Here is a 21456-nt window from a genome sequence, read left to right on the forward strand (position 1 = left end):
TGCATTAATGGAGAGGTCTCAGAGTGAGGGGGCTGCCCACAGAGAGCGCCCCAGAGCAGTTTTTGGAGTTCGGTGCCTTGCTCAGGGGCACCTCGGCAGTGCTCAGGAAGTGGACTGGCACCTCTCCAGCTACCAGACCAGTTTCCGGACTTGGTCCGTGCTGGGACTTGAACCGGCGACCCTCCGGTTCCCAACCCAAGTCCCTACAGACTGAGCTACTGCCGCCAAATGTATGACAATATAAAGAAAAACTGTTTTCTGATCAACTATTGAATATTGTATTTTTCATACATATAAAGGTGTGCTTTGCCTGAGCTTGTCTCTTTTCTGTTATGACTGTGAGTTTATGATATTTTGTTATCATTTAAATATTACAGATATTTCTTTAACTCTCTTGATGAGTGGAATTGTCTTCATTATTATTATATATTATATTACATGAAAACCTGAATCCATTATGCTTTTGCAGCATTTAGAGGAGCTTTTTGCTGGATATTTGCTTTCAGTGTCTCTCATAAAACTAATATCATCACTGATTAACAAGCTCTGTCTTCCAGGCTGATTGCCCTGTTGAGGTCCAAGGGCTGTGCAGCCACTGGCTAAGCTTTGATGCTCTTTGTGCTAACAGCTTTTTAATGAGACATAAGATACATCCTCATCCAAATGATCCAATGCTTTATTGTGTCCCAGCCAAAACAAAGGGCATGACAATATACTTTTATGTGACCGTTTCCACAGCAACATAGAACTCATCTTTGGCTTGACATGAATTACTCCATTGTTTAGCAGATTTTAGAGAAGAGCACATTATTGATAGATGCACTATGTGTAGTTAGGACAATTGACAATTGGTGCTTTATGTACTGTTTCAGCAACATTTCTTTAAAGCCAAGCAGGACATTTTTAAATCATTCCGGGTAGTTGTTATCCCCCTTAAACTACAACTATTGAATTGAATATAACCTAACCTTTAAACAGTGCATTATTTTCAGAGAATTCAGTAAAAACAGAGAATAAGCAATTTTGTCTTAGTTCTGAACTTTGTTTGACATAAAACTTGATTTAAATGCAATGGAATTCATGTAATTATTCTACGTACAAATGTATAATCTGACTTTAAAGCTATGAAATATTCTGGTCTATTGAGGTCATGTGCATGTTGTGCTGGAGCTCAGTAGCATATGTGAAGCTGTTGGTGTGCCGTATTGTGTGAAAAAATGAAATTATGTGAGAAACAGAGAGGTGGGTGAGGAGTAGTGAGAGCAAGAGAGCGAGAGAGCGAGCGAGCGAGAGAGAAGTAGTGAGATGGCAAAAGCAGAGTGTAGAGTGAGCACCAAAGAAGTGGAGCGTCTGTCCGCAGAGCAACAAGCTGCGATCAGCCGAGCTATCAGGAGGAAGAGGAGGAGGAGAGAAGGAGAAAAGCCTTGAAGGAATAAAGATCAATGAGGAGATGTGAAAATGTGAGGCAGGGGGAAAGAGAGATGAAGGGAGAGAGAAAGTGAGAGGAGGAGACTGTGTGGTGCGTTCAGGCTGAGAGGGAGGGAGGTGAAACAGAGAGAGCTGGGAAGCGGCTCAGTGACAAAGACTGATAGGAGCAACGGAAATCCAGAGAAAGTGAAAGAGAGACCTTTGATTGACACACCTTTCACGAAAGAAGATATGTCCTCTTTTTTATCCGTGTTTGATCTATTAACATCTTTTTTCAACTTCAAAGCTTTTTATCTTTTGAAAGTGACATAAGAAAGGTGCTTAAAACCTTTATTTCTTGGATTGCTTGTTTTCCCATCTTGGCTCAGCTTCTCTCTCCACGAGGTAGGTTTTTAGTTTTTCAATCAAAAAGTGCAAAGCAGAAATATTTTTAAATGATAGAAAGTAGCATTTTTGTGTGAGAGTGAAAAAGAGGAAGACATTTGAGTAATCTTTAATGTTTACTTTGTTAAATGATTTTACGTTATACGTTATATATCAGGAGATTTTTCTCTTAGCCAGAAGCTCTAATGTGCTTATTGGACCCTGGGGATTTTAGAGTAGCCCCTGATGAACCACTCATCTTCATGGTGTCAGATGTGAATGTGATATGTGTGTGTGTGTGGGCTTAAATGTTGTAGTAAAAATTCCTCTCTTTTCCCATATTATATTGTCATGACAGGATCTCTATTTTTAACCAATGACATATAATCAGAGTAATTGAGCACTTTTCTCTCCACTTCCACTAGATACCATTTTATTCCCAGTGCTGACCAAGCATTTTCTGTGCATAAATGATTTTCTTTCCCCATGCCTGCCAATCTGGCTTGGCACAGATCGTATACATAATATTTTAAGCGACTGGATATTCATATCTACCATTGCCTTCTTACTTGACATAATAGTTAGCTTTAAAAAGCAGATGTAATAAATACCCATCTTATTATTGTCTCAGGATTTTGTAAGTCACCTTTGTATTTAGAGCCAGGCAGATGTCAATCAAAATATGATCAACTGCTCCTCCATTGTTTTAATCAATTATCTAAATATTGAAATCAGATTTTCAAGGTTTTCAACTACAAGAAGCTTTGCTATTTTTTTTTACACCATGTTCAGTTGTTGTATGCATGTGTTTTGGTTTTGTAATCTTTTCAGGTAACTTTCGGGAGAGAATTGTTGACAGATTAGTTTTTCTATTGTTGGCATGTGTGACACTCGAGACAACTACAAGGTTTAAGAATGTCACCCTTGCTAGCTGTTACCAGAATTAGTTGATAAAACAAATCATTTTATTTTAATGATTCCTTACAATGTCAGTCAAATGATGTTCTCAAACTGTAAATCAGCCTTCAGCAACCAGCTGGGGCCATATCCGTACACAGGCTGTTTAATGGGCCTTCTCCTCTTGCCCACATGTAACCCAAGCAGCAACCTTCAGTATGGTGTTGAAAAATGAACCCAATGCGGAAGTGCTTAGTCCTGCAGTTTGAGTGTTCGCTTAAGGCTGGCAGAAGCACTGGAAGACATGTACACACCCATTCAAAACAGCAGAAGTTAAAATGTTTACAGCTTGGTACAAATGATAAAATTGGTCAGATAAGCTCATGTCTCTATTGGCACACACCATAAGGAAATGTTTTGATAACTCAGCACTGCTTATGTTAACCACAACTGCCAAACCAAATTAGTTTACCTGCAAAAAATTGTAAATTAAAAATTAATTTTAATGATTTGCTGAGTGTTTTTTTTAACCGTTAGACTTGTTGGTAAGTCTATATTTAAATTTCCTTTTAACAGACTGACATTGGTCGCTAGGAATATCCCGACTGTCCACAGATCTAGTGTGGGCCGTTCATAATCTACTCTTGAGGAGAAGGTGTTGATTGTTGTTGGATGGAGTTTATTTCTGTACTCATAAAATGCTGCTGACATATCATTCAGCATTTGTAGCATTAAGACATATTTTGGACATTTTAACTTTGCATGTGCTAACAGCTAATTATGAAATGGTTAAAAAAACATATAGTGACCAAATGAAGTGTCATCGGCCCTATGTCTGCTGTCCTATGAATTCTTGAACAGCAAAAGGAACTTTTTTTTATTAGTTATGAAGTTGTATTTTCAATAAGATTTTTGTTGATTCTCAAGGGACTGAAATGTGACATCAATATTATTTCAAGTCTAAATTTCCAGGCCAAATAGAACAGTATGTTGTCTTTCAACTCAGCCTCTTCGTGGCAGTAACTGTGTGGGTTTACTAGTCGTGATCCCCACTCATGTTGTGTAGAAAGTGTGAGTATGTGGGAGATTTAGTAGCTCTTGAGTATCTTTAAATGGGCCAGGCTACAGCTAAAAACAGTAACAACTAATTAATTAGCTTCATCGCTTGATTACACTCCTTCTCAACCCGCAGGTCAGGACCTTTAGTGGGGTTTGTCATAACACTGGAGGAGTGATTAATGTAAAATGAATAATCATATTTCTAATTTAGATGTGTTTAATCACTTTTTGATCTGTGGTAAATGTATTTTGCATGCAACATGATTTGAATAATTAATGGTTTGTTAAAGTGAAATAAGCTGTTGAGGAAATGTTCTCATCCTTTTGTTTTTCACACTGTACTTTTAGAGACGGTAGCATCTCACTTAAGTGTTAAGTATGAATCCCAGCTGCCAGATGTGGGCAGAGGGACATGAGTGCGGTTTGATAAAGGTTCAAGATTAAAGGGAAAGGTAACTCAAAAGAAAGAAAAAAAATAAATGGTGTGTTGCCTTCAGGAGAGAGATATTCTTTGGTATATTCTAGGTGACAAAATGTTGTTCACATATTTTTTTTACTTCATCAGATTAGATTTGAATACATTGAATCTGTTTGACATGCAATTGGTTGGATATTAAATCACAAAAACTAAAGTTTGAAGTCAAGAAATGCTTTTCTGTAGCATTTCTGCTCTATCACAATTTGCTACAATTTTTAAATTCTGCAGCTCTGCCTATTTAATCAAATTCTCTTAGGATGAGAAGATCAGTGTCCTCAGGCACTACATTTGATTCTGCATTTGAAGATTAAAACATTTGATGGATTTAGTTGAGAAGCACAATGAAGTGTGAACACATCATCAGGGCCAGAGCAAATTTAAAAGCAAATTTAAATGAGGTGCATCTTTCTTGCCAGTGGGCGTGGTTTTGTGCTATTCAATGGATGCACTTACAGCATCCCAGAGAATTACTGTTTAATTTTCAAGATTTAGAATTTAATGATTCTTTTCAGTACTTTTTTGTTGCCTGGGGGAAATATCACAGTCTTCTGTTTGTACAACAAACTTAAATGAGTTTTTTATTTCTTTAAACAAACTTTATGGAACTGTAAAATTAGTATGTTCTTATGTACAACAAAATATCCTTACATACGAAAGATATAATTAGTTTTGAATTGCTCAGCTCTGTTGTTGTTTTTTCTACCAAAAAAAACCCAATTTTGAATAGTGGGAATAGGTTTGTAACTTTGAAAACAGTGTATGAAAAGGTCACTGTTTTTTTTTTTAACTCTTGCCATTGTCTACATTGGTGCAGATTCATAAATGATCCTCTTGACGTTTGACATTTTTGTCTCGCCAGGTCTCAACCTCCTTACATTTACTGCTCTGACTGACAGATAATGATAATTATCTCCTGCTCACACACAGACACTGACATCACTAATTGTCTGTAGATGCAGATGTGGTGAAAGAGCACACAGATTTGGATTCTGCCTATCAATCAGAATGAATGTAAACTGTGGGGTGGGTGGAGGGTCACAGGGATGGAGTGGACACATTGACATTTGTATTTGCAAATTAGCGTACACAATCCACAGCAATTAATGCTTCGGGAAAGGATGGCCAGCTTTTCTGTAATTCCGGTTAAGTAGTGGTAAGAGTCAAACAACTTTCTGTCGGGGCGCTGATGGCTCAGTTTTTAGTGCAAGTGTCCCACGTAATGGAGGCTATAGTCCTCAATGCGGGTGGCCGAGGTTTGACTCTAACAGTAAAAATGCAAGCTTTGTCAACTATGTCCTCATCTGTTAAAAGAAAACAACTTTTAACTCTTTTAGACTATTAAATGCTTGTTTGGTGAATGGAGGTCGGCTGTATTATTTCTGACACATGTGTGGAAGTCATGAGATTTCAGTGCAGATTGGCTTTTGCATCACAGTTTCAATCCTGCAACACAATTTCGTTCTTAACTGCACTGTACAGTTCAGTTTGAATGACAATAAAGAAAGGCTACATCTTAGTCAATAAGAATTGTTGCTGAAGTTGATTGTTTCTTTTTTAAGTGGAACAGCATGTCAACTGCACTTGCATGCATTCATAGAGATTTTAAAAAACTATTGACAGATGGGAGCCAGAATTTGACTCTTCATACAGACTGTTGTTGCATATATGAAACATGATTGGTCAATATGACTTTGATGACTAAACATACTACAAACAGAACAACCAAAACTCTTCCCATGCCAAATTCTGGTGATTTGTTGACATATTTAGCATCTTTTATCCAGAATCAAGTAGTAATTATAGACCCTAAATTGTGACCTTGCCAGATGTACATCTGTCAAAACAAGAGGCAATTAGCAGGTTAAAAAAAAGGCTCTATGCTATGGCAATAAGTGCAATAAACAGTGTGGGAGGGGATGAGGTAGCGTACATGCAGAGGAGCTGAATAGAGGATAGGGAACAGGTGCACAGGTGGGTGTGTGAATGACTGTGAGAGTTGGTTCCTGACAGATTTGACAGCAGGAAAAGAATGTTTTGAACATATAGATATAGCTATGGCTATGATACTGCAGCCTGAGAAACAAGCTGTTGTGGATTAAAGAGCTTTATGCTCACTGGATGTCAGCAACCACAAGATTAATGTTGATCATTCAGAAGACTGATATTAAGACTTACATTTTTGACAATGATTACACTCTTAACCCATATAAAAATATGTTTTTATTAATGTAGGCATGGTTATCTTATTTCTCACGTAGCCAATATAACAAATTCAAAAGCCTGGTGCAATATCATAAATTCTTTCAATAAAACACACAAACAGTAAGTCCATTCAATGAAAACACAAAATCTCCGATAAAAAACAAGAGAAAAACAAAACATGTGCCACTGTGGAGGCAGCAGTAGTTCAGTCCGTAGGGACTCTCTGGTTCCCGGTTCCCACCCCAAGTCCAAAGGGACTTAAGTTGTGAACCGGAGGATCGCTGGTTCAAGTCCCGGTGTGGACCAAAAAATCGGTCTGGCAAAACATTGGTCTGGTAGATGGAGAGGACCAGACCACCTCCTGGGCACTGCCGAAAGGCCCTTGAGCAAGGCACCAAAACAGCCCCCTCCAACCAGCGCCTGCCAGGGGCCGCTCTGACATCGCTCCCTCAGTGCATGTCCATAGGATCCTGTTTGTGTAAAAACCTAATGTAGACACCATAAAGTAGATCTTCTAATCTTCTTCTAACCAAAAATAGTGCTACTTCTTGTCATGAAGCCCAAGCAGATTACTTTTAACTCTAAACAACTTAGTAGTTAGTGTTTCTTGATCAGCCACTGTTTTCAGATTGATCTCTCTTTGATCCTGACTTTCTCAGAGGGATTGCAGGTACATTACTGTAAGGTTTAGAACAGTCCATTAGACTTTAGTTTTCGAATTTTTCATCTTCATCTATGTTTTGGTCTGGAGTCATGTTTGACAAGCTCGACTGGCATTGTGTGTCAAGAAACTCATCTCTCTGTCAAACAATCCATGCCATAAGTTATAATGTTAAAATCCTTGCCTTTTTTCCTTGAGTAAGTGCATATGAATATGTATTGCTTCATAAAAACCTTGGGTTAACCATTTTGTTTCAAAAGAAGTGTTGCATACAGTCTGGTTGCTGTTTATACCGATTCTACGCAGTTAAGTTTAAAGAGAGGAATAAAGGTAGGCTGTCATACCTTGCTTCTAACTGTACCACTGCCTCCCAAATCCATCAAAATTGTATTGCCTGCATGTTTCAACTTATCCTCAAGTTAAGTGTGCACACAAAAAGTGAAGGCATTTTTTAAGAGCAAAAATCTGATCTTTTTTCTTACATCACCATGCGCTGCCTTTTTTAAAAGGGCACGCTTTTAAATGATTCACTTGGGAAAGTTTGAAAAAGTCAGACGCAGACAATTGTGAGACAGTTTTGAAAAGTACGTTTGTTTTGGATTTTTCACGTGACAATCACTTATTTTAATGAACATTGAAGATTATTATTGTTTTTCAATCAAACACTATGTTTGACTGTTAGCTATTGTATATGGTGCAACAACCCAAAGCCTGATTGCTTCAGACAAAGGATTATTTTTTGACCAGAACCAAAAAGCAACAGAAGCATAAAACAACATAAAACACTGTCTGAAACCATTTTTACATATGGACTTGGCAGCAGTAAAAACTTGAGGCAACATTCTCCACAATCATCATTTTATAGAAAAACTACTTATTTGGCAATGACAACAAGCAAAATCACTGTTTGGCATCTCTGAAATGACTAAGAGAAATGCCAAATCTGTTATCCGCAGGAGACCGTTCATTGTCATTCTCTTCGTGTAACCAATGGCAGGTAGCCAGCAATGGTTCAGGTAACACTCATTGAAGAAACGGAATTAGGATAGGGTAGAGGGAGGGGGAACAGGCAAGGCTTATTTGATTTGCTCAGGAAAGTGATTACACCTTAGCCTTCCAATTCACCTTCCTCTTTTTCCTCATATTAGCTGCTAAATGGCAGTGACACACCTTGGATGGTTCCTCTTGGCTGCTTTTACATGGTTACTTGAGAGTCTTTGAGTGAAAAATCTTTTTGTGGCATCCGTTTACGTTGCAAACAGAATTTCCTCATGCTGCCACTGACAGGGTGTGACAGTGTGTTTGAGATTAATGGAAAGGACAGTCGCTTAAGTATTTCAGCACATGATATACTTAATGTATGTGCCTGTACAGTCTGCAGTGTGTGAGAAATGACTGATGGAATTGGACTAAGGTAGAGTGGCGATGATAAATCAATTAGAGTGCGCAGGAGAATTACTCTAATGAAGGTGACAGCAGCGCCAAAGTCCCACTCAGCAATGGATCAGCCCTACGGGTTTGTAGGGGTGCACGTGTGCTCGCAATAGATTCTACTCAGGAGGAATGGTGCATCCTGGCTGGGTGAATTTCTAAACAGTGTTTTGATTAAGATAATGGAGAAAACCTGTACAACCCCCTTTGATTTTATTGTGAGATGTTGTAAACCCTCCTTGAGACGAGGGACAGTGAAGGACGTTTGTTACAAAGAATTCAAGTGATAGTCTCTTGGTGGTTAGACAAATGGTTTGACTAAATGGTGTAACTTGTTACATAATGACAGAGGTGCAAGTAATGGTTGTAAAATCACAACAGTTCAGTTTGAAAAAAATATATATATGTATAGCTTTCACTACAAAACCAGCAAAAAGAGTAGGTAATCTTATGACCCTGGCTTTGACACAGCAGAGTCATTGCAACATTCAGTTCTAGCTAGAGTAGCTAACTTGACCATATTGTTTCACTTACAAAAAGTATTTGTGGCGTTCAATATCTTCTTTTGTTTCATCTTTATCATGAATAGCCATGATGTGTGTATAAGTTACCCTTTACTTTGAAGAGCAACTAAAGCTTGAGTTATAGTTTGACTTCATAAGCTACCACATATCTTAGCAAGGAAATAATGGCTGTTTGTTGGATTTGGAATTACATCTCAAAACATTAGTTGGCTCAAGCTGGTTCGAGCAACTGTGATGAGCTCTCTTTTCGGCAAAACGTTGAGTGTACAGCCACTGATATTTTTACTGAAAATACTTCAGACAAAAATTCCACACACAGTATATGTTTGTAGACAAAGACGGGCAAATATCCTTTAATATTTTGGTTTACAGTATGCAGAAGCAAATAGGTTGAAATATAGCTGCAAGCTAGCTACAAGCTAGCATGAAGCATGTTCATTTTGGTGAAGTGCTAACATGACAAGAGTTGGCAAATCACAAAACCATTGTATATATTCTTAACATAATTTCCCTCTACTCCTTACTCTATATATTAACTTTCTAAAATTGCCACATAGGCCTATAGGAATATGTTGTTTTCCCTTTGATACAGCTGTTATCCTGCTTTCCTTTTTGACTCCTTCTCTCTTTCTTCCAGCTGTCATTCTTTTCTTCACGATTCAAGCTCCTTCCTAATAGTGGTATTTATTTTCTGTCAGGCAGTCTTTGTCCCAAACAGAATAGCATGCTCATTACACACATGTTCAGTCTTTCAAGATGAGTGTGAGTGTGTGTTTCTGTCAAAGAGACAAACTCAAATCCTCCCTGTTGAATTACATCAATCAGCTGCAGTCTACTTCTTCGTCTGTTGTGTTTTGTTTTCCTTGTATGCTATGTATGTGACTGAATTCATACCTTATTTTATGAATTAATTACCAGAGTTGAGATGATCCAACACATACACAGGAGGGAACTGAAAACCTTTATGACTTGGTGTCGTCTTGTTCAAAGTAACTGATAATGTACAACATGTTGTTTTCAAAGGGATTCTTTTCTCCTTCCTCAAACATCCGCCTGTTCATGATCAAGGTTGTGCTGCTATAATGTTATACTGTTAAATTGTTATTTTGTTGCCACAAATTATACAATTTTCCCCAATGTCACTAGAGGGGTTCTGTACAAAGATCTTGTTATTAGAATCACATTTTCTAAGTAATTATAAATCTGTTAGGAAAAAATCTTCAGAATAGATTCATGCTCAAACCTATCATCTGTATTATGTTGTCACCATATTTAATTATTATTGGTGGAAGCATGCTTGAAAAAGTCATTGGCTATATGTAAGGCCACTTTTGAATAATAGGACCGTTAACAAGCAAAACTAAGTAATTTCAATATGAAAAATACATTTGAATTAGAAAATAGCATTTAGATATTGAAAAAACAGCTTTAAACAAAATTATTTCTTCATCTTGGAGTTTTCATTCATTACTTTTTTTCAATTAGTTTAGTCATATATTTTGATACATGGCTTTACAGATATTTTTATTGTCAATAAACATTTTCATTTGTATTTGCAAGGAATTTTAGAATACACAACAATTAAAATGTTTGATGTCAAACGTTTTATGGTTGTTTGTGTGTTTGGATATGTGTTTTTATTATAAACTTCCTCCTTTATGGCTACTGTGTCCATAGTTGTAGTGTTTTATTGCTTGGAAATAGATTTCTTTTTGAGCATTTTTATTGGTGTCACATGGCTCTATTAGTACAATGTGTCATCCATCATGAATTAAAACTCCATGTTGTTGAGATACCAGACCATTCCTTCAATATATGCTTCTGCTGTTTGGTAAATTATTCCTATCTTGTCTTATAATGTAAAATGGTCACATGTGTTGACTGCTTATGCTTGGATTTATAGCCTCAATTGAATATGTGCAGAACGGCAGTAAAGTTTGCCTGGTTACAGGAGACCATTTAAAGCTCTGATCAATAACTTTACAGCCCCTGAAAGGAAACATGCTGAGGAGCTTCAACAAGGCCCTCGGCACAGTTGAGAAAAAAACCATTTAGCATGAGGGCTTGGATAGAACTGATGAGCTTAGTCAGATTTCTGGCAGAACAATCCCAGTCCATCATCCAGTGTATAAATTCATCATTGAACACTTGTCTGGCTCGCTGTACACTGAGCTGACTAGAATGTGTCGCTGCAGGCAAGATAAACAAATGCACTCATACACTTGACACTTTCAGGAAAAATAGATGTTAAGATAGATAGGTTGATAATGAATATGACAGTTAAATAAAAAAGGATCATTTCCATATAGAGTAACAGCAGTGTTTTAACCTAATGAAAGATATCAAGGTTAATTCAAGGTGTGGGCCTTTGTGCATGTAAAAGCTTTCCAACTGCATCAAGAGATTAATCATTCATGCTATATTTGCTTATTAACATAATGTAAGAAATGCAAATATTCTCCCATCGTCACCAGAAGTTTAGAATTGTAAGTTCATAGCAAACAATAAAATATGTTACGCCTTAAAGTGGATTGAGTAGAATCAGTTACAGTATACAAAAACAAAAACAAGTCAGGCACTATCTATGCACTGTATCTTTTATAGAAGATGTGATCATGTTAGTTTGGAGGTCTTTTTGATAGTTGTTGCATGCTATGCACTGGACAATTTTGGCAATTGCAATATACAAAAAACAAACTGTAGGCTACACTAAAATGAATAAAACACCTAGCCTAAAAACATGTGTTGTACTTGTATTGGGATGTTAAAGCAGAACCAGAATCAGGTTTATTGTCACATATAAGGAATTCTAATGGCGTTTAGGGTAAAAACATGGAATAAGAAGTAGAAAGCTTAACCCCCTGTTAGCAGTAACTCTGCTAACAGGGGGTTGATATACAATCAACAGAAAAGACTAGAAACACAACAAACAATATGATACAATAGAACCAGTATCATGATGGAGTTGTGAGTGAAATTACCTAATTAGGGTTTTTACATCAACATAATACTTTCTTTTAGGTAAGGCAGGCAACTGCTTAGGGCCCCAGGCCACTGGGGGGCCCCTAGGGTTTAAGAACTTTGAACCACCGCAGTGGGTCACAATGTTCAAATTTCGCAATGACAATGGGGAAACCTCCCTAAGGTGGTCCCATCAGATAGCACTCCCTCTTGTTGCATTGCTAATAGCAAGCATGCATTTTTCTGAAAACCAGTGTTTATCAATGAAAGTAACCAAATGTAATAAAGAGGAATTATCCAATTGGGGGTGAAAAAAAGATAAGAGGGATACAAGGAAATGCCAGGAAACTGGCAGCTGACTGCTGATGAATGCTTGTTGTCGGGGCCCCCAATGATTTTTTTGCCTGGGGTCCCAACAGACTGTAGAATTGCCACTGACTATGAAGATAAGTTGCCTTATTAAGGATATTGGCCAATAGACTGGTGAGCTTGTGCTCTCTTCTAAAAGTGTCATCAACCAAGTCTAACAGGCAGAAGGCCAACAGCCTTGGAAGTGAAATCTATGATTTGTTCCAAACTTTTATCCTCATTCAAATTTTATATTACCCCACATTTACTGCAACAAGCTTCAAATCATAAACTATGAATGCACTTAGGAGTCACAGCAAGGTCACAAAACTTCTGTTTTGTTGAAGGATCTGTTGTACACCACATTTAATGCAAAAGGCTGGCCTGTACACTTACTCTGTGCCACAAATGTAATTATTTGTCTCAATGTTCTAATACGACTTGATATATTTTTATACCAATGTAAAAAAAATGTATATCTCTTTAAATCAATCAGTTTGACTATTGCCCCCTAGATCATTTAGGAAAACACTGTAACATTTTACTTTATAGCACATGTCTCTTCCTATCTTGGTTGCAAAAAAACATTAACATTTGTAGGTTGTACAAACAAGTTGACACCCTTTATTCCACTTTGTTTGCTGTGACATGAATCTATATTATAGCATTATTCAGCAGGCAGGAAGAAATAAATCTCCAAAGTAACCCCTGTCATTTGCTGGCACTGAAGCAGACCCACAGACAATCTCCCCCTTTTTGCTCCAGAGTGAGTTTGTCCTTTGGGTTGTGTCCAAAGTGAAATGACAGGTGAAAGGAAGCAGGGGAGTGAAGTCAACAAGAAGACATAAACATTAAAAATCATATAAAAGACAACAAGCTGCAAGAGTTGCAGAGAAAATGATAAATTAAAAAAAAAAAAAAAAAACATAAAGGAGCTGTATTTTGTAATGTTATGCAAATTGTGGGTTTTGATAATAATAGCCTTAAGCATGAGTGGGCTGCACAAAGAAATAGAACAAGCATCATATTGAGGTCCTAGAGCCTTGACATGGTTAAAAGACTCTTGCACCTGCCTCAAGCTTCCTCCCCTCTTTCCTGCAGATCACCAATCAGAGGGGGCTGGAGGGGGAAGATTGAGCTTACTCTTCTGCCGCCAGCCAGCTGCTCAACACCACACTGCCAGAAAACAAAACACATGTTTTTATTCTATAAGAACATTTAAAGAAGACATTTATAGCATGAAGTAGTACTGTGAAAACTGTTCTTCAGGCAAAACTCTGGCAAACAAGATTTCAAATCAAAATGTATTCTTTACAAATTGATCATTTATGATCTGATTAGCAACATTCAAGCGTATAATTTCCAATAAATGTAAAACGCAAAAATATTTATTGTAAAACAAAAAAAAAAAGATTTACAGGATGTATTTCTTCATCCAATCTCAATCTTCCCTCACAATGACAAGCTCATTGGTGATACCATAGATTCATTTACATTTATTCCAACAGTACCTTCACAATGTCATGGTATGGGTTAATTTATTACCAACACCATGTCTATATTTTGTTTTCTTGACACTCCAAACAGAATCTCATTCCTCATTGTTAAATCCTTATCAAGCCTACCTCCAAAGGTTATTTCTATGGTCTTTCGAACACATCCCCAAATGGCTGTTGCCGTTGCTCTAGGGAGTGACATTGCTACGGATGAGAGTTCAACAGAGTTGTGTGAGCTTCATGTGTGTCCTGCAGACTAGAGTGTGAAAAAGTGTGGGTATTTAAAGACTTTGGAAACAATCTGTCATATAACACATTTTTCTTTGTAAAGCACAAAATCATCAGATAAGTAATCTAAGGAAATTTAACAAACATTTTGTTTTAATTTTTAAAGACATCCAAGGCTGATTTACTTTGAACAAGCAACAATGTCAAAGTAAAACTTCCTTGAAAAAGGAAGAAACCCAGGCAGAACCACACATACTGTTTGTGGAACAGACACCTGCTATGACTATGTTGGGTTGGGAAAGTAGCGGAAGACGGACAAATAAAGACATTTCTATAATAACAGCAAAAGTATATGTAATACTCAATAACAACTATTGCTATGATAATATAAGTTAAACTGATTATAAATCAAGCAGTTGGAGTTAGGACAGCAGGTGATCCACAAAAACCTACAAGACAATGGAACACAAAATCTCTCAGCATTATATAAGAATCAGAGCTGGCTGGCTGCAGAAGAAAAAACATATCTATATGAAGCCAGTTAGAGCACATTCTGAATGCTTTGCAACTGAAACCAAATCACCAGCCAAATTTACCCCAAAGGTGACCTTGAGTTTCATTTGATTTGTACTGTTCAAGGCATCCTCTATACTGCAACAAGTTACACACACAACATAACGCTGAGCTTTTACACAATGGTTTCGTCGTCGTTTTCGTACCTGTGTTTTAATCAGCAGAGTTTCATGCCAATTCAAGTCAGAAAAAATTAGCCATTAGCCAGAATTCAGCCAACTCGTATTTTCTATAACTTAACCATGACTTTGAGACTTCAATTAAAAGTACTCGTAGAAGAAATAAATTGGGCAAGGGTGTCATAAACAAACAAAAAATACAATAAAAAGCTTTTTTTTTTCTCGTAATGATAGAGCCAAATGGTAGGGTGTCTTTTAAACAATCTAACATCACATTCAAAACAAGAATGAGGAAATAGAAAAATATGAGCTTTGGAAAGGAGAGAATTACATTTTCCCAAGCAATTAAGCACAATAGACTGGCACAGGAATAAGTCCTAAAACCCAGAAGTGAGCTAGCGTTTTAGCACCATGGGTTCTAACCTCTAAAAGTCAATAGGGATTTTGAATGGGTTTGTGGTTAGACGCCGCAAATCCCATCTGTGGTTAACACAAGTTTATGAGGTGTTGACATTTTGTTAGACGAGATAAACTACGTTAGCTAAGACCTCCACTTGTGAATTTTAAAGTTTTTATGGAAACTTAAAACAGCTGTTGCTAACAAGAGGCTAAATGAGACTACAGTAGTTGTCAGAGACATTAAACGTCATCATGCCGGGAACTCTCTTACTAGTCCACCTTACAGCCTCTAGTCATGTTTTTTAGTGCTCTTGCAAATATCTTGGTTAATAACTTATTAAGCTATGGTTTAGCTAGCTTGTCAAAACCACTGATTTGACCGATCACTTAGGGTATTTAAATATTCAAGCAAAGACTGGCCTTAAAAATATACTGAGTTACCGGATCATGAGGCACACATTTAGATTGGATTTTGTTCAGGTCTGTGATGTTGAATGCTTGCCTAGGTATTCAAATCTTACTTTAATGTTAGAGCGTTTGAATAAAGTTTAGCTCAACGTCAAAGTACAGAACAATATAAAAGTTAATTCTCAACTTAGTCTTCATCAAGTGAAGCCATCACTCTCCTCTTTAGGGCTATAATAAAAATTGACCGTTAATCTCTAAGTTTATATGTGTGAAACTGTAATGTTAGTCTGTGCACATGATTGTCTCTCTCCTCCTGCTCTTTTATTTTCTGGCCTCCTTTTTTCGACCATTGAGAATAGGCATCAGCAGACACTGTAGAAGTTTCTCAGCAATCACTTCTCTAGTTCAGCATCATCATTCAGTCTGGGAATATTGTTATTGTTTCCAACTGTCAGTTATGCTGTCATTTAAGTCTGAACTCATTTTTGCAACCTGTGCAGGACCATTTAAAAGGCATAACGTTGCATAATGTTAGCTTTTTACTTCTTGCGACTGCAATAGCTCTTCAAACTTCATGTAAATTGTGTTCATCAGTAAAGATTATCCAGCTGAACAAAACAGCTACGCATCAGAAACGTTTGTTTGACACAGAGCTTATTTTCTGCAATGATCCTAAACCCAATGCAATATCCCATAGGCGAATTCTCGTTAGAACTCATGGCGAAGCTACTTCCGGGCCTACAAAAATACGCCATCACTATTCCAGTCTATCAAAGGAAAGAATTATGGTCAAGAGGGTATTTGAGGCATTTCTGATCATGGACCTTTCATTTCTGTATGATTTAGCTTTTTATCTATCTAGCTCAAAAGATTAATTGATAATTGTTAATATAATGTTCACTGTAAGTGAGGCCACCTGTGCTTTCTGGGAAAGGAGATGGATTGTGAAATTGTAAACAATACTTACTTTTTGTTACATTGTTTGTATGAATGAATGCATGAGCTACTGTGTCACATTTATTCCCTATTTGCACATCTCTTCAAAAGTGAATTAATAGAATATTTTTGCTTAATTTAATGAATACACTACAATGTCCCATTTGAATCTTTTGCCCAACATTTGGTGCTCCAAGATTTTACATAGTAAAATTCAGATTAGTACTGTTTCTTTGTTGATGGGAAAGAGGTTTGTCTTGGTTAAAGAAGGGATTAATTACCTCAAAGTCTTCCTCTTTGTCCATTTTGTGAATGACTTGGGTTTTGCAGTGTTTCTAGTATTTACAAGTATTCAACTTTTGTCTCCCCATTTTAGTCATGGACCTCTGACACTGAGTGGCTGGGTTGATTAAGCTTTTAACATTCTTGATTTATCAACTATGATACCGGAGGGATTATGATAGTATCTCCCACAACAATGTTTGGAACTGGAAGAGGATAGTTTGTTTCTTGAGAATATGTTCTCCAGGAATCGCTTCAATGGACAACATGGAGCAGGTGTTGCCCCAAAAGGAGGAACAAAGGCCAAAGTCCATTCACCCAAAAAGAGGGCTCCAAATCCCAGGGTGGCACTTGTCATCCGGGGAAAGATACATCGTCTCCTGCAAGGGTCTGCAGATCACCATGTCCCAGATTCTGACCTCTACTATCCTTGTATTGAAGAGGATGAGAGGGAAACACAAGTGAGCAGAAAGGAGCATAGAAGAGAATACCCAAGGGTTAGCACCAGTGCTGAAACCTACTCTCCAAAAGTGCCCAATGGTAAAGGACATGGTGTAGCACCTGGGCCACCATGTGTAGGAGAGGTGGAACTAAACAGAGAGGGATGTATAAGAATACCCTGCACTTTGCAGCGTAGAAGCTCCAGATCCCAAACAAATGTAAAACGAATTTCCTTTGAAAGTGGAATTCATGAAGTTCCTGCACAAATGGGACCTTCTAGTTACTATGGTCCAGTTGGCCCTGTTGACTTGAATGGTGCTAAATTTGCAGGGGCACCTGAAAGGGAATTTGCTTCACCCCGTATTCGGCCAAAGAGACCATATTCTACTGGTGATTGTGTGGACTACAACTTCAACAGAACTCTCCCAAGTACGCTGCTTGAAGAGGATGAAGATAAAGAGGAGGAGTCAAGCGCTATCATTGATCACATTCTTAAGGAGCTGAGGGGAATTAATAAGATTCAAGAAGAAATCTCAGATCTCAGGGATTACCTGACCTCAGTTAGAGGGTCAGTTGAGGAAGTATCTTCCTGTGTAGATGCTGTATTATCTGAGATTGAGGGCATCCGTTCTAGTAACAAGGCTGGTTCAATCGTGCATGCAGGTACATGGTCAGGGGCAGGGTGCAAAGATGAGACATCGCCCCGCAGAAGACCAGCTAGTGCTTATGGCAGTTTAGGGAGTGCAATGCCAAAGTCTGGTTCAAATATATTCTCTCAAGTCTGCAAAGAGCGCCATAGCGTCCATGGAGAATTACTACTACCAAGGTCAGGAGAATCTACTGTGTCCCCAATTGCTGAATCAGTAGACCACAATGAACTAGAGGAAACAGAGGATACTTCAGATCACAGCTCGGATATCCCAGTGGGCGCTTTAGCAAGAAAACTTAGCTTTGGCTACCTTGAAAGACAGGATGGCCAAGACTGTCCAAGCACCAGCTCCTTGTCATCTGGTCATAGTTCAAAGTCTGAATCAGACATAGAGATACCATCATCTTGTCATGGAAGGAAGCAGCAAAAAGCTGATAGTGATGGACAATGGTCTGACTTAAGAACACAACGCAGTGATGCTGGGGATACTGTCTGGCATGGGGAAACCGCTTACCTCAGGGACAAAGACCTGGATGTGCATGAAGATGACAACCCTCTTTGTTGTGATGGAGCTAGTAGCTGGGATCACTACAGAGGTGCAGGAGGCTATAGTATATCAGGTCAGTGCTCCATAGGAAGCTCAGAGCACCTCTCTATTCGCTCTGATAAACATTTTAACTCACCTGCCAGCACTACTAGCAGGGAGGAGAGGGAGGAGAGGGAGTCAAGGAGGAGAAGGCCTCTAACACAGTCTGTAATACATGTTCCAAATGATACCAACCTTGAAAACCCTGCTGGAGAATATGAATGTGCTACTGAGTTGTTCTATCCTCAAAGTTCTGGTTACCATTCAGTTGATGTGCATGATGGGGAAGCAGAAGAAGTTGGCTATGGGCAATCAAATGACCTGAATTACATAGCAGACTATCAACTTGATATTTATCAGGAACCTCATTTAGGCTATGAAGCATCCCTAGAAGGGCCATGGACTGGGACAACGCTATGTACTAATGTAGCTGATGTTGATAACTCATTTATCCAAGACACTGCACATAGACACCAGAGCTTAGAAAACCAATTTCATCACCCTTGCAGTGAAGACATCCAACCTGGTGGTTTCACAGTAAAACGTATTGGTCGAGCTGTACTAGATTTTAGCTCTGCCTTACGTGGAGCATTGCGGAAACTTGACCCACCTGCTGCTCAAAATGCTGGAGAAGAAACAGACCTTGAAATATCAATGCCTTCTGAACTGTATACAATTGATTTGCCTTCAAAAACTTTATACTACGGGGCACCAAATGAAGAAACTTCCAATGAGACTCTAAAATACGATGTAGTTGACAGCTGTAATGTTGTTACAGATCTAAGCAAAAACAATACACCAGACAAATGTGATATTTTCTCTGTCGAGTCTTTACCAGAAGATGCCAATACCAGTCTAATATTGATGTCTAAGGACAACCAACATCCTTCTTGTTCAGACACAATTTTGCCATGCCCAGAAGAACTTTCAGCCAGCGCTGACCCCATGTCTGGTAGCCCTACATTATTGCCTTCACCCAATGACCCCACAGAACAACCCACAAAGGATCCTGCAGAAGTTCCAGCAAGTGGCCATGCAGATCGCACCATCAAAGCCCAGATATCCCAGTGCACAACTACAGAATCCCTCTCAGTTTCTCTCTCTGCTGATGAACCCATAGACACAGATGAGCATGGAGTCATAAAGGTACCACTTGGCCAGCAACCACCAACAGACATTATGTCCCTAGAGGGTAAATTGGAAGGAGAGGCAGCAGAGCAGCCCGTAAAGATAAGCCAGATGGATGAACGGAGGCTAAAATGCCTGAGAACCTTCCAGCAAATTCTGCGAGAGAAGAGGGAATCCAGGCGCAACCTTGCTAGTATGACCATGTCTACATTTTCTCAGGAGGATTTGGAACCAGGTAGCCTAATCTTGATTTTACGTTGGACTCCACTTTTGTGTCACAATGTATATTTTGTTTAATGTTGGCCTTTTTTTATTTTTGCCGAAATCACTTATCCATTGGATTTGAGTTACAACTGCAGAGGCACTTCTCAATAGTACCTGGGTATCCAGTGTAATACAATTGCCCAAAAGAAAACATTTACATATTTCATAATTTTATGTTGTAACCAAAAAAGTTTCAAAAATCATAAAAAAACAACTCTACTTTCTAAAACTTTCCATCTCACCTTTGTGTCAACAAAGCATCCCATTGTTGTAGAGTATCTTCCACCTGTCAATATTGCAGTGTGATTTCTGCATTACTAAAAGTATATTTTCCTGTATCCATCTAGGGTTCACACACAATCGTAGTTAAAAATAAACCTCCACAAGTAAAGGTGTTTAAGGCCAAATAGCTCTTTATTCTTCCCCCTGAAGAGAAATGTGTCCTTTGCCACTACAGGTCTTTTACTCCACTATTTGCTGAATTAGATAATGTAATAATGTATAATCTCCTTGGAAAGTGAACCTGACATCAAACAAAATCCTTTTGTTTATAAATTATACGTGTTATTGGTCAAAAGATAAACAATTATGACCTAGTCACCCGTTTATATGAAAACTCCTCGGCTGAGCTACTTTTTTTTTACATTACCCAAGTAATGTGCAACAAAAATGATATTCTAGGTCATGTTTTTCTATTTTGCATGATGATTAAAACTAGTCATTGACTTTTGTTTCTTTTATGCTGTTTTACAGATGGAAGTCAAGACGGAGTACAGGTTACCTCTTTTGTAGTATCTCTCCCATTACATCCTCAAATATGTTGTACTGAAAAACAAATGTGTATATTTTGACACATTCTTTTTATGGCAGTCTGTATTCAGCAAATTGTCCTTTTTCTATTGTTTTTATATAACTTTTGACAGTTTCAGAATAATAGTAATGAATTGCAGTGGACTACAGTTTTTATGAGATGTCAACCTCAACAAGTTTGTGTTTTATGAAGAACATTTGTTGTTTCAGTCATAAATATAAACAAGCCAAAGGGGTATGTCAGTATTGATTAGGAAACAATATTGATGAAAATAGTATTGATTTTTTTTGTGGTTTCTTTGTGTTTATTTGCTGGGGCTTTTCTTTACTGGCTCTCAGAATTTTAAAAAAGGCTGTTGGGCAGCAAAAGTCAATATTTCGTTTGTGTTTAAAATGAGCATGTGTGGTTTGGTGTTTACTTTACAGAGGAAAACTAGATTCATGATGCTCATATCTCTGTTGAAACACAATGTGATTGATTGAAGACTCTCTTTGGCATGCAACATTGAAACTCAACCAACCCAATCAGTCCAAGTGTTTCTCATCTGTTTTCTACAACACACTTTTTGGTTTCTCTCGTGCTTATGCGTGTGTGCATGTTTCAGTTTCATAAAACCAATAGACTGTCGGCCTTCAAAGGATTAATTTTTTACCTTTGACATTCTATTTCAGGGCCTAGATCAAGATGGTGACCCCGGCAAGCACCCATGGGCCAAGCCAGGGTCAGTATATATTTTTTTTGTGTATGTGTATGTCAGCAAGAACATGTGATTGGGTTACCAGAT

General features: G+C 38.0%; 1 protein-coding gene across 1 annotated transcript in view; it reads left to right on the plus strand.

The window, feature by feature from the left end:
- The first annotated feature begins 1333 nt into the window (after window positions 1–1333).
- Window positions 1334–21456, plus strand: part of LOC306823567 (protein unc-13 homolog B-like) — a 72339-nt gene continuing 52216 nt past the window's right edge. Inside the window, exons 1-4 of the mRNA XM_079343168.1 lie at window positions 1334–1812; window positions 16888–19832; window positions 20615–20637; window positions 21344–21393. Coding sequence (XP_079199294.1) covers window positions 17030–19832; window positions 20615–20637; window positions 21344–21393 — 2876 coding nt within the window. The 5' untranslated portion in view covers window positions 1334–1812; window positions 16888–17029. The remainder of the gene's footprint in view (window positions 1813–16887; window positions 19833–20614; window positions 20638–21343; window positions 21394–21456) is intronic.

Source organism: Symphodus melops (genome assembly GCF_947650265.1).
Source record: "Symphodus melops genome assembly, chromosome: 1".
NCBI lineage: Eukaryota > Metazoa > Chordata > Actinopteri > Labriformes > Labridae > Symphodus > Symphodus melops.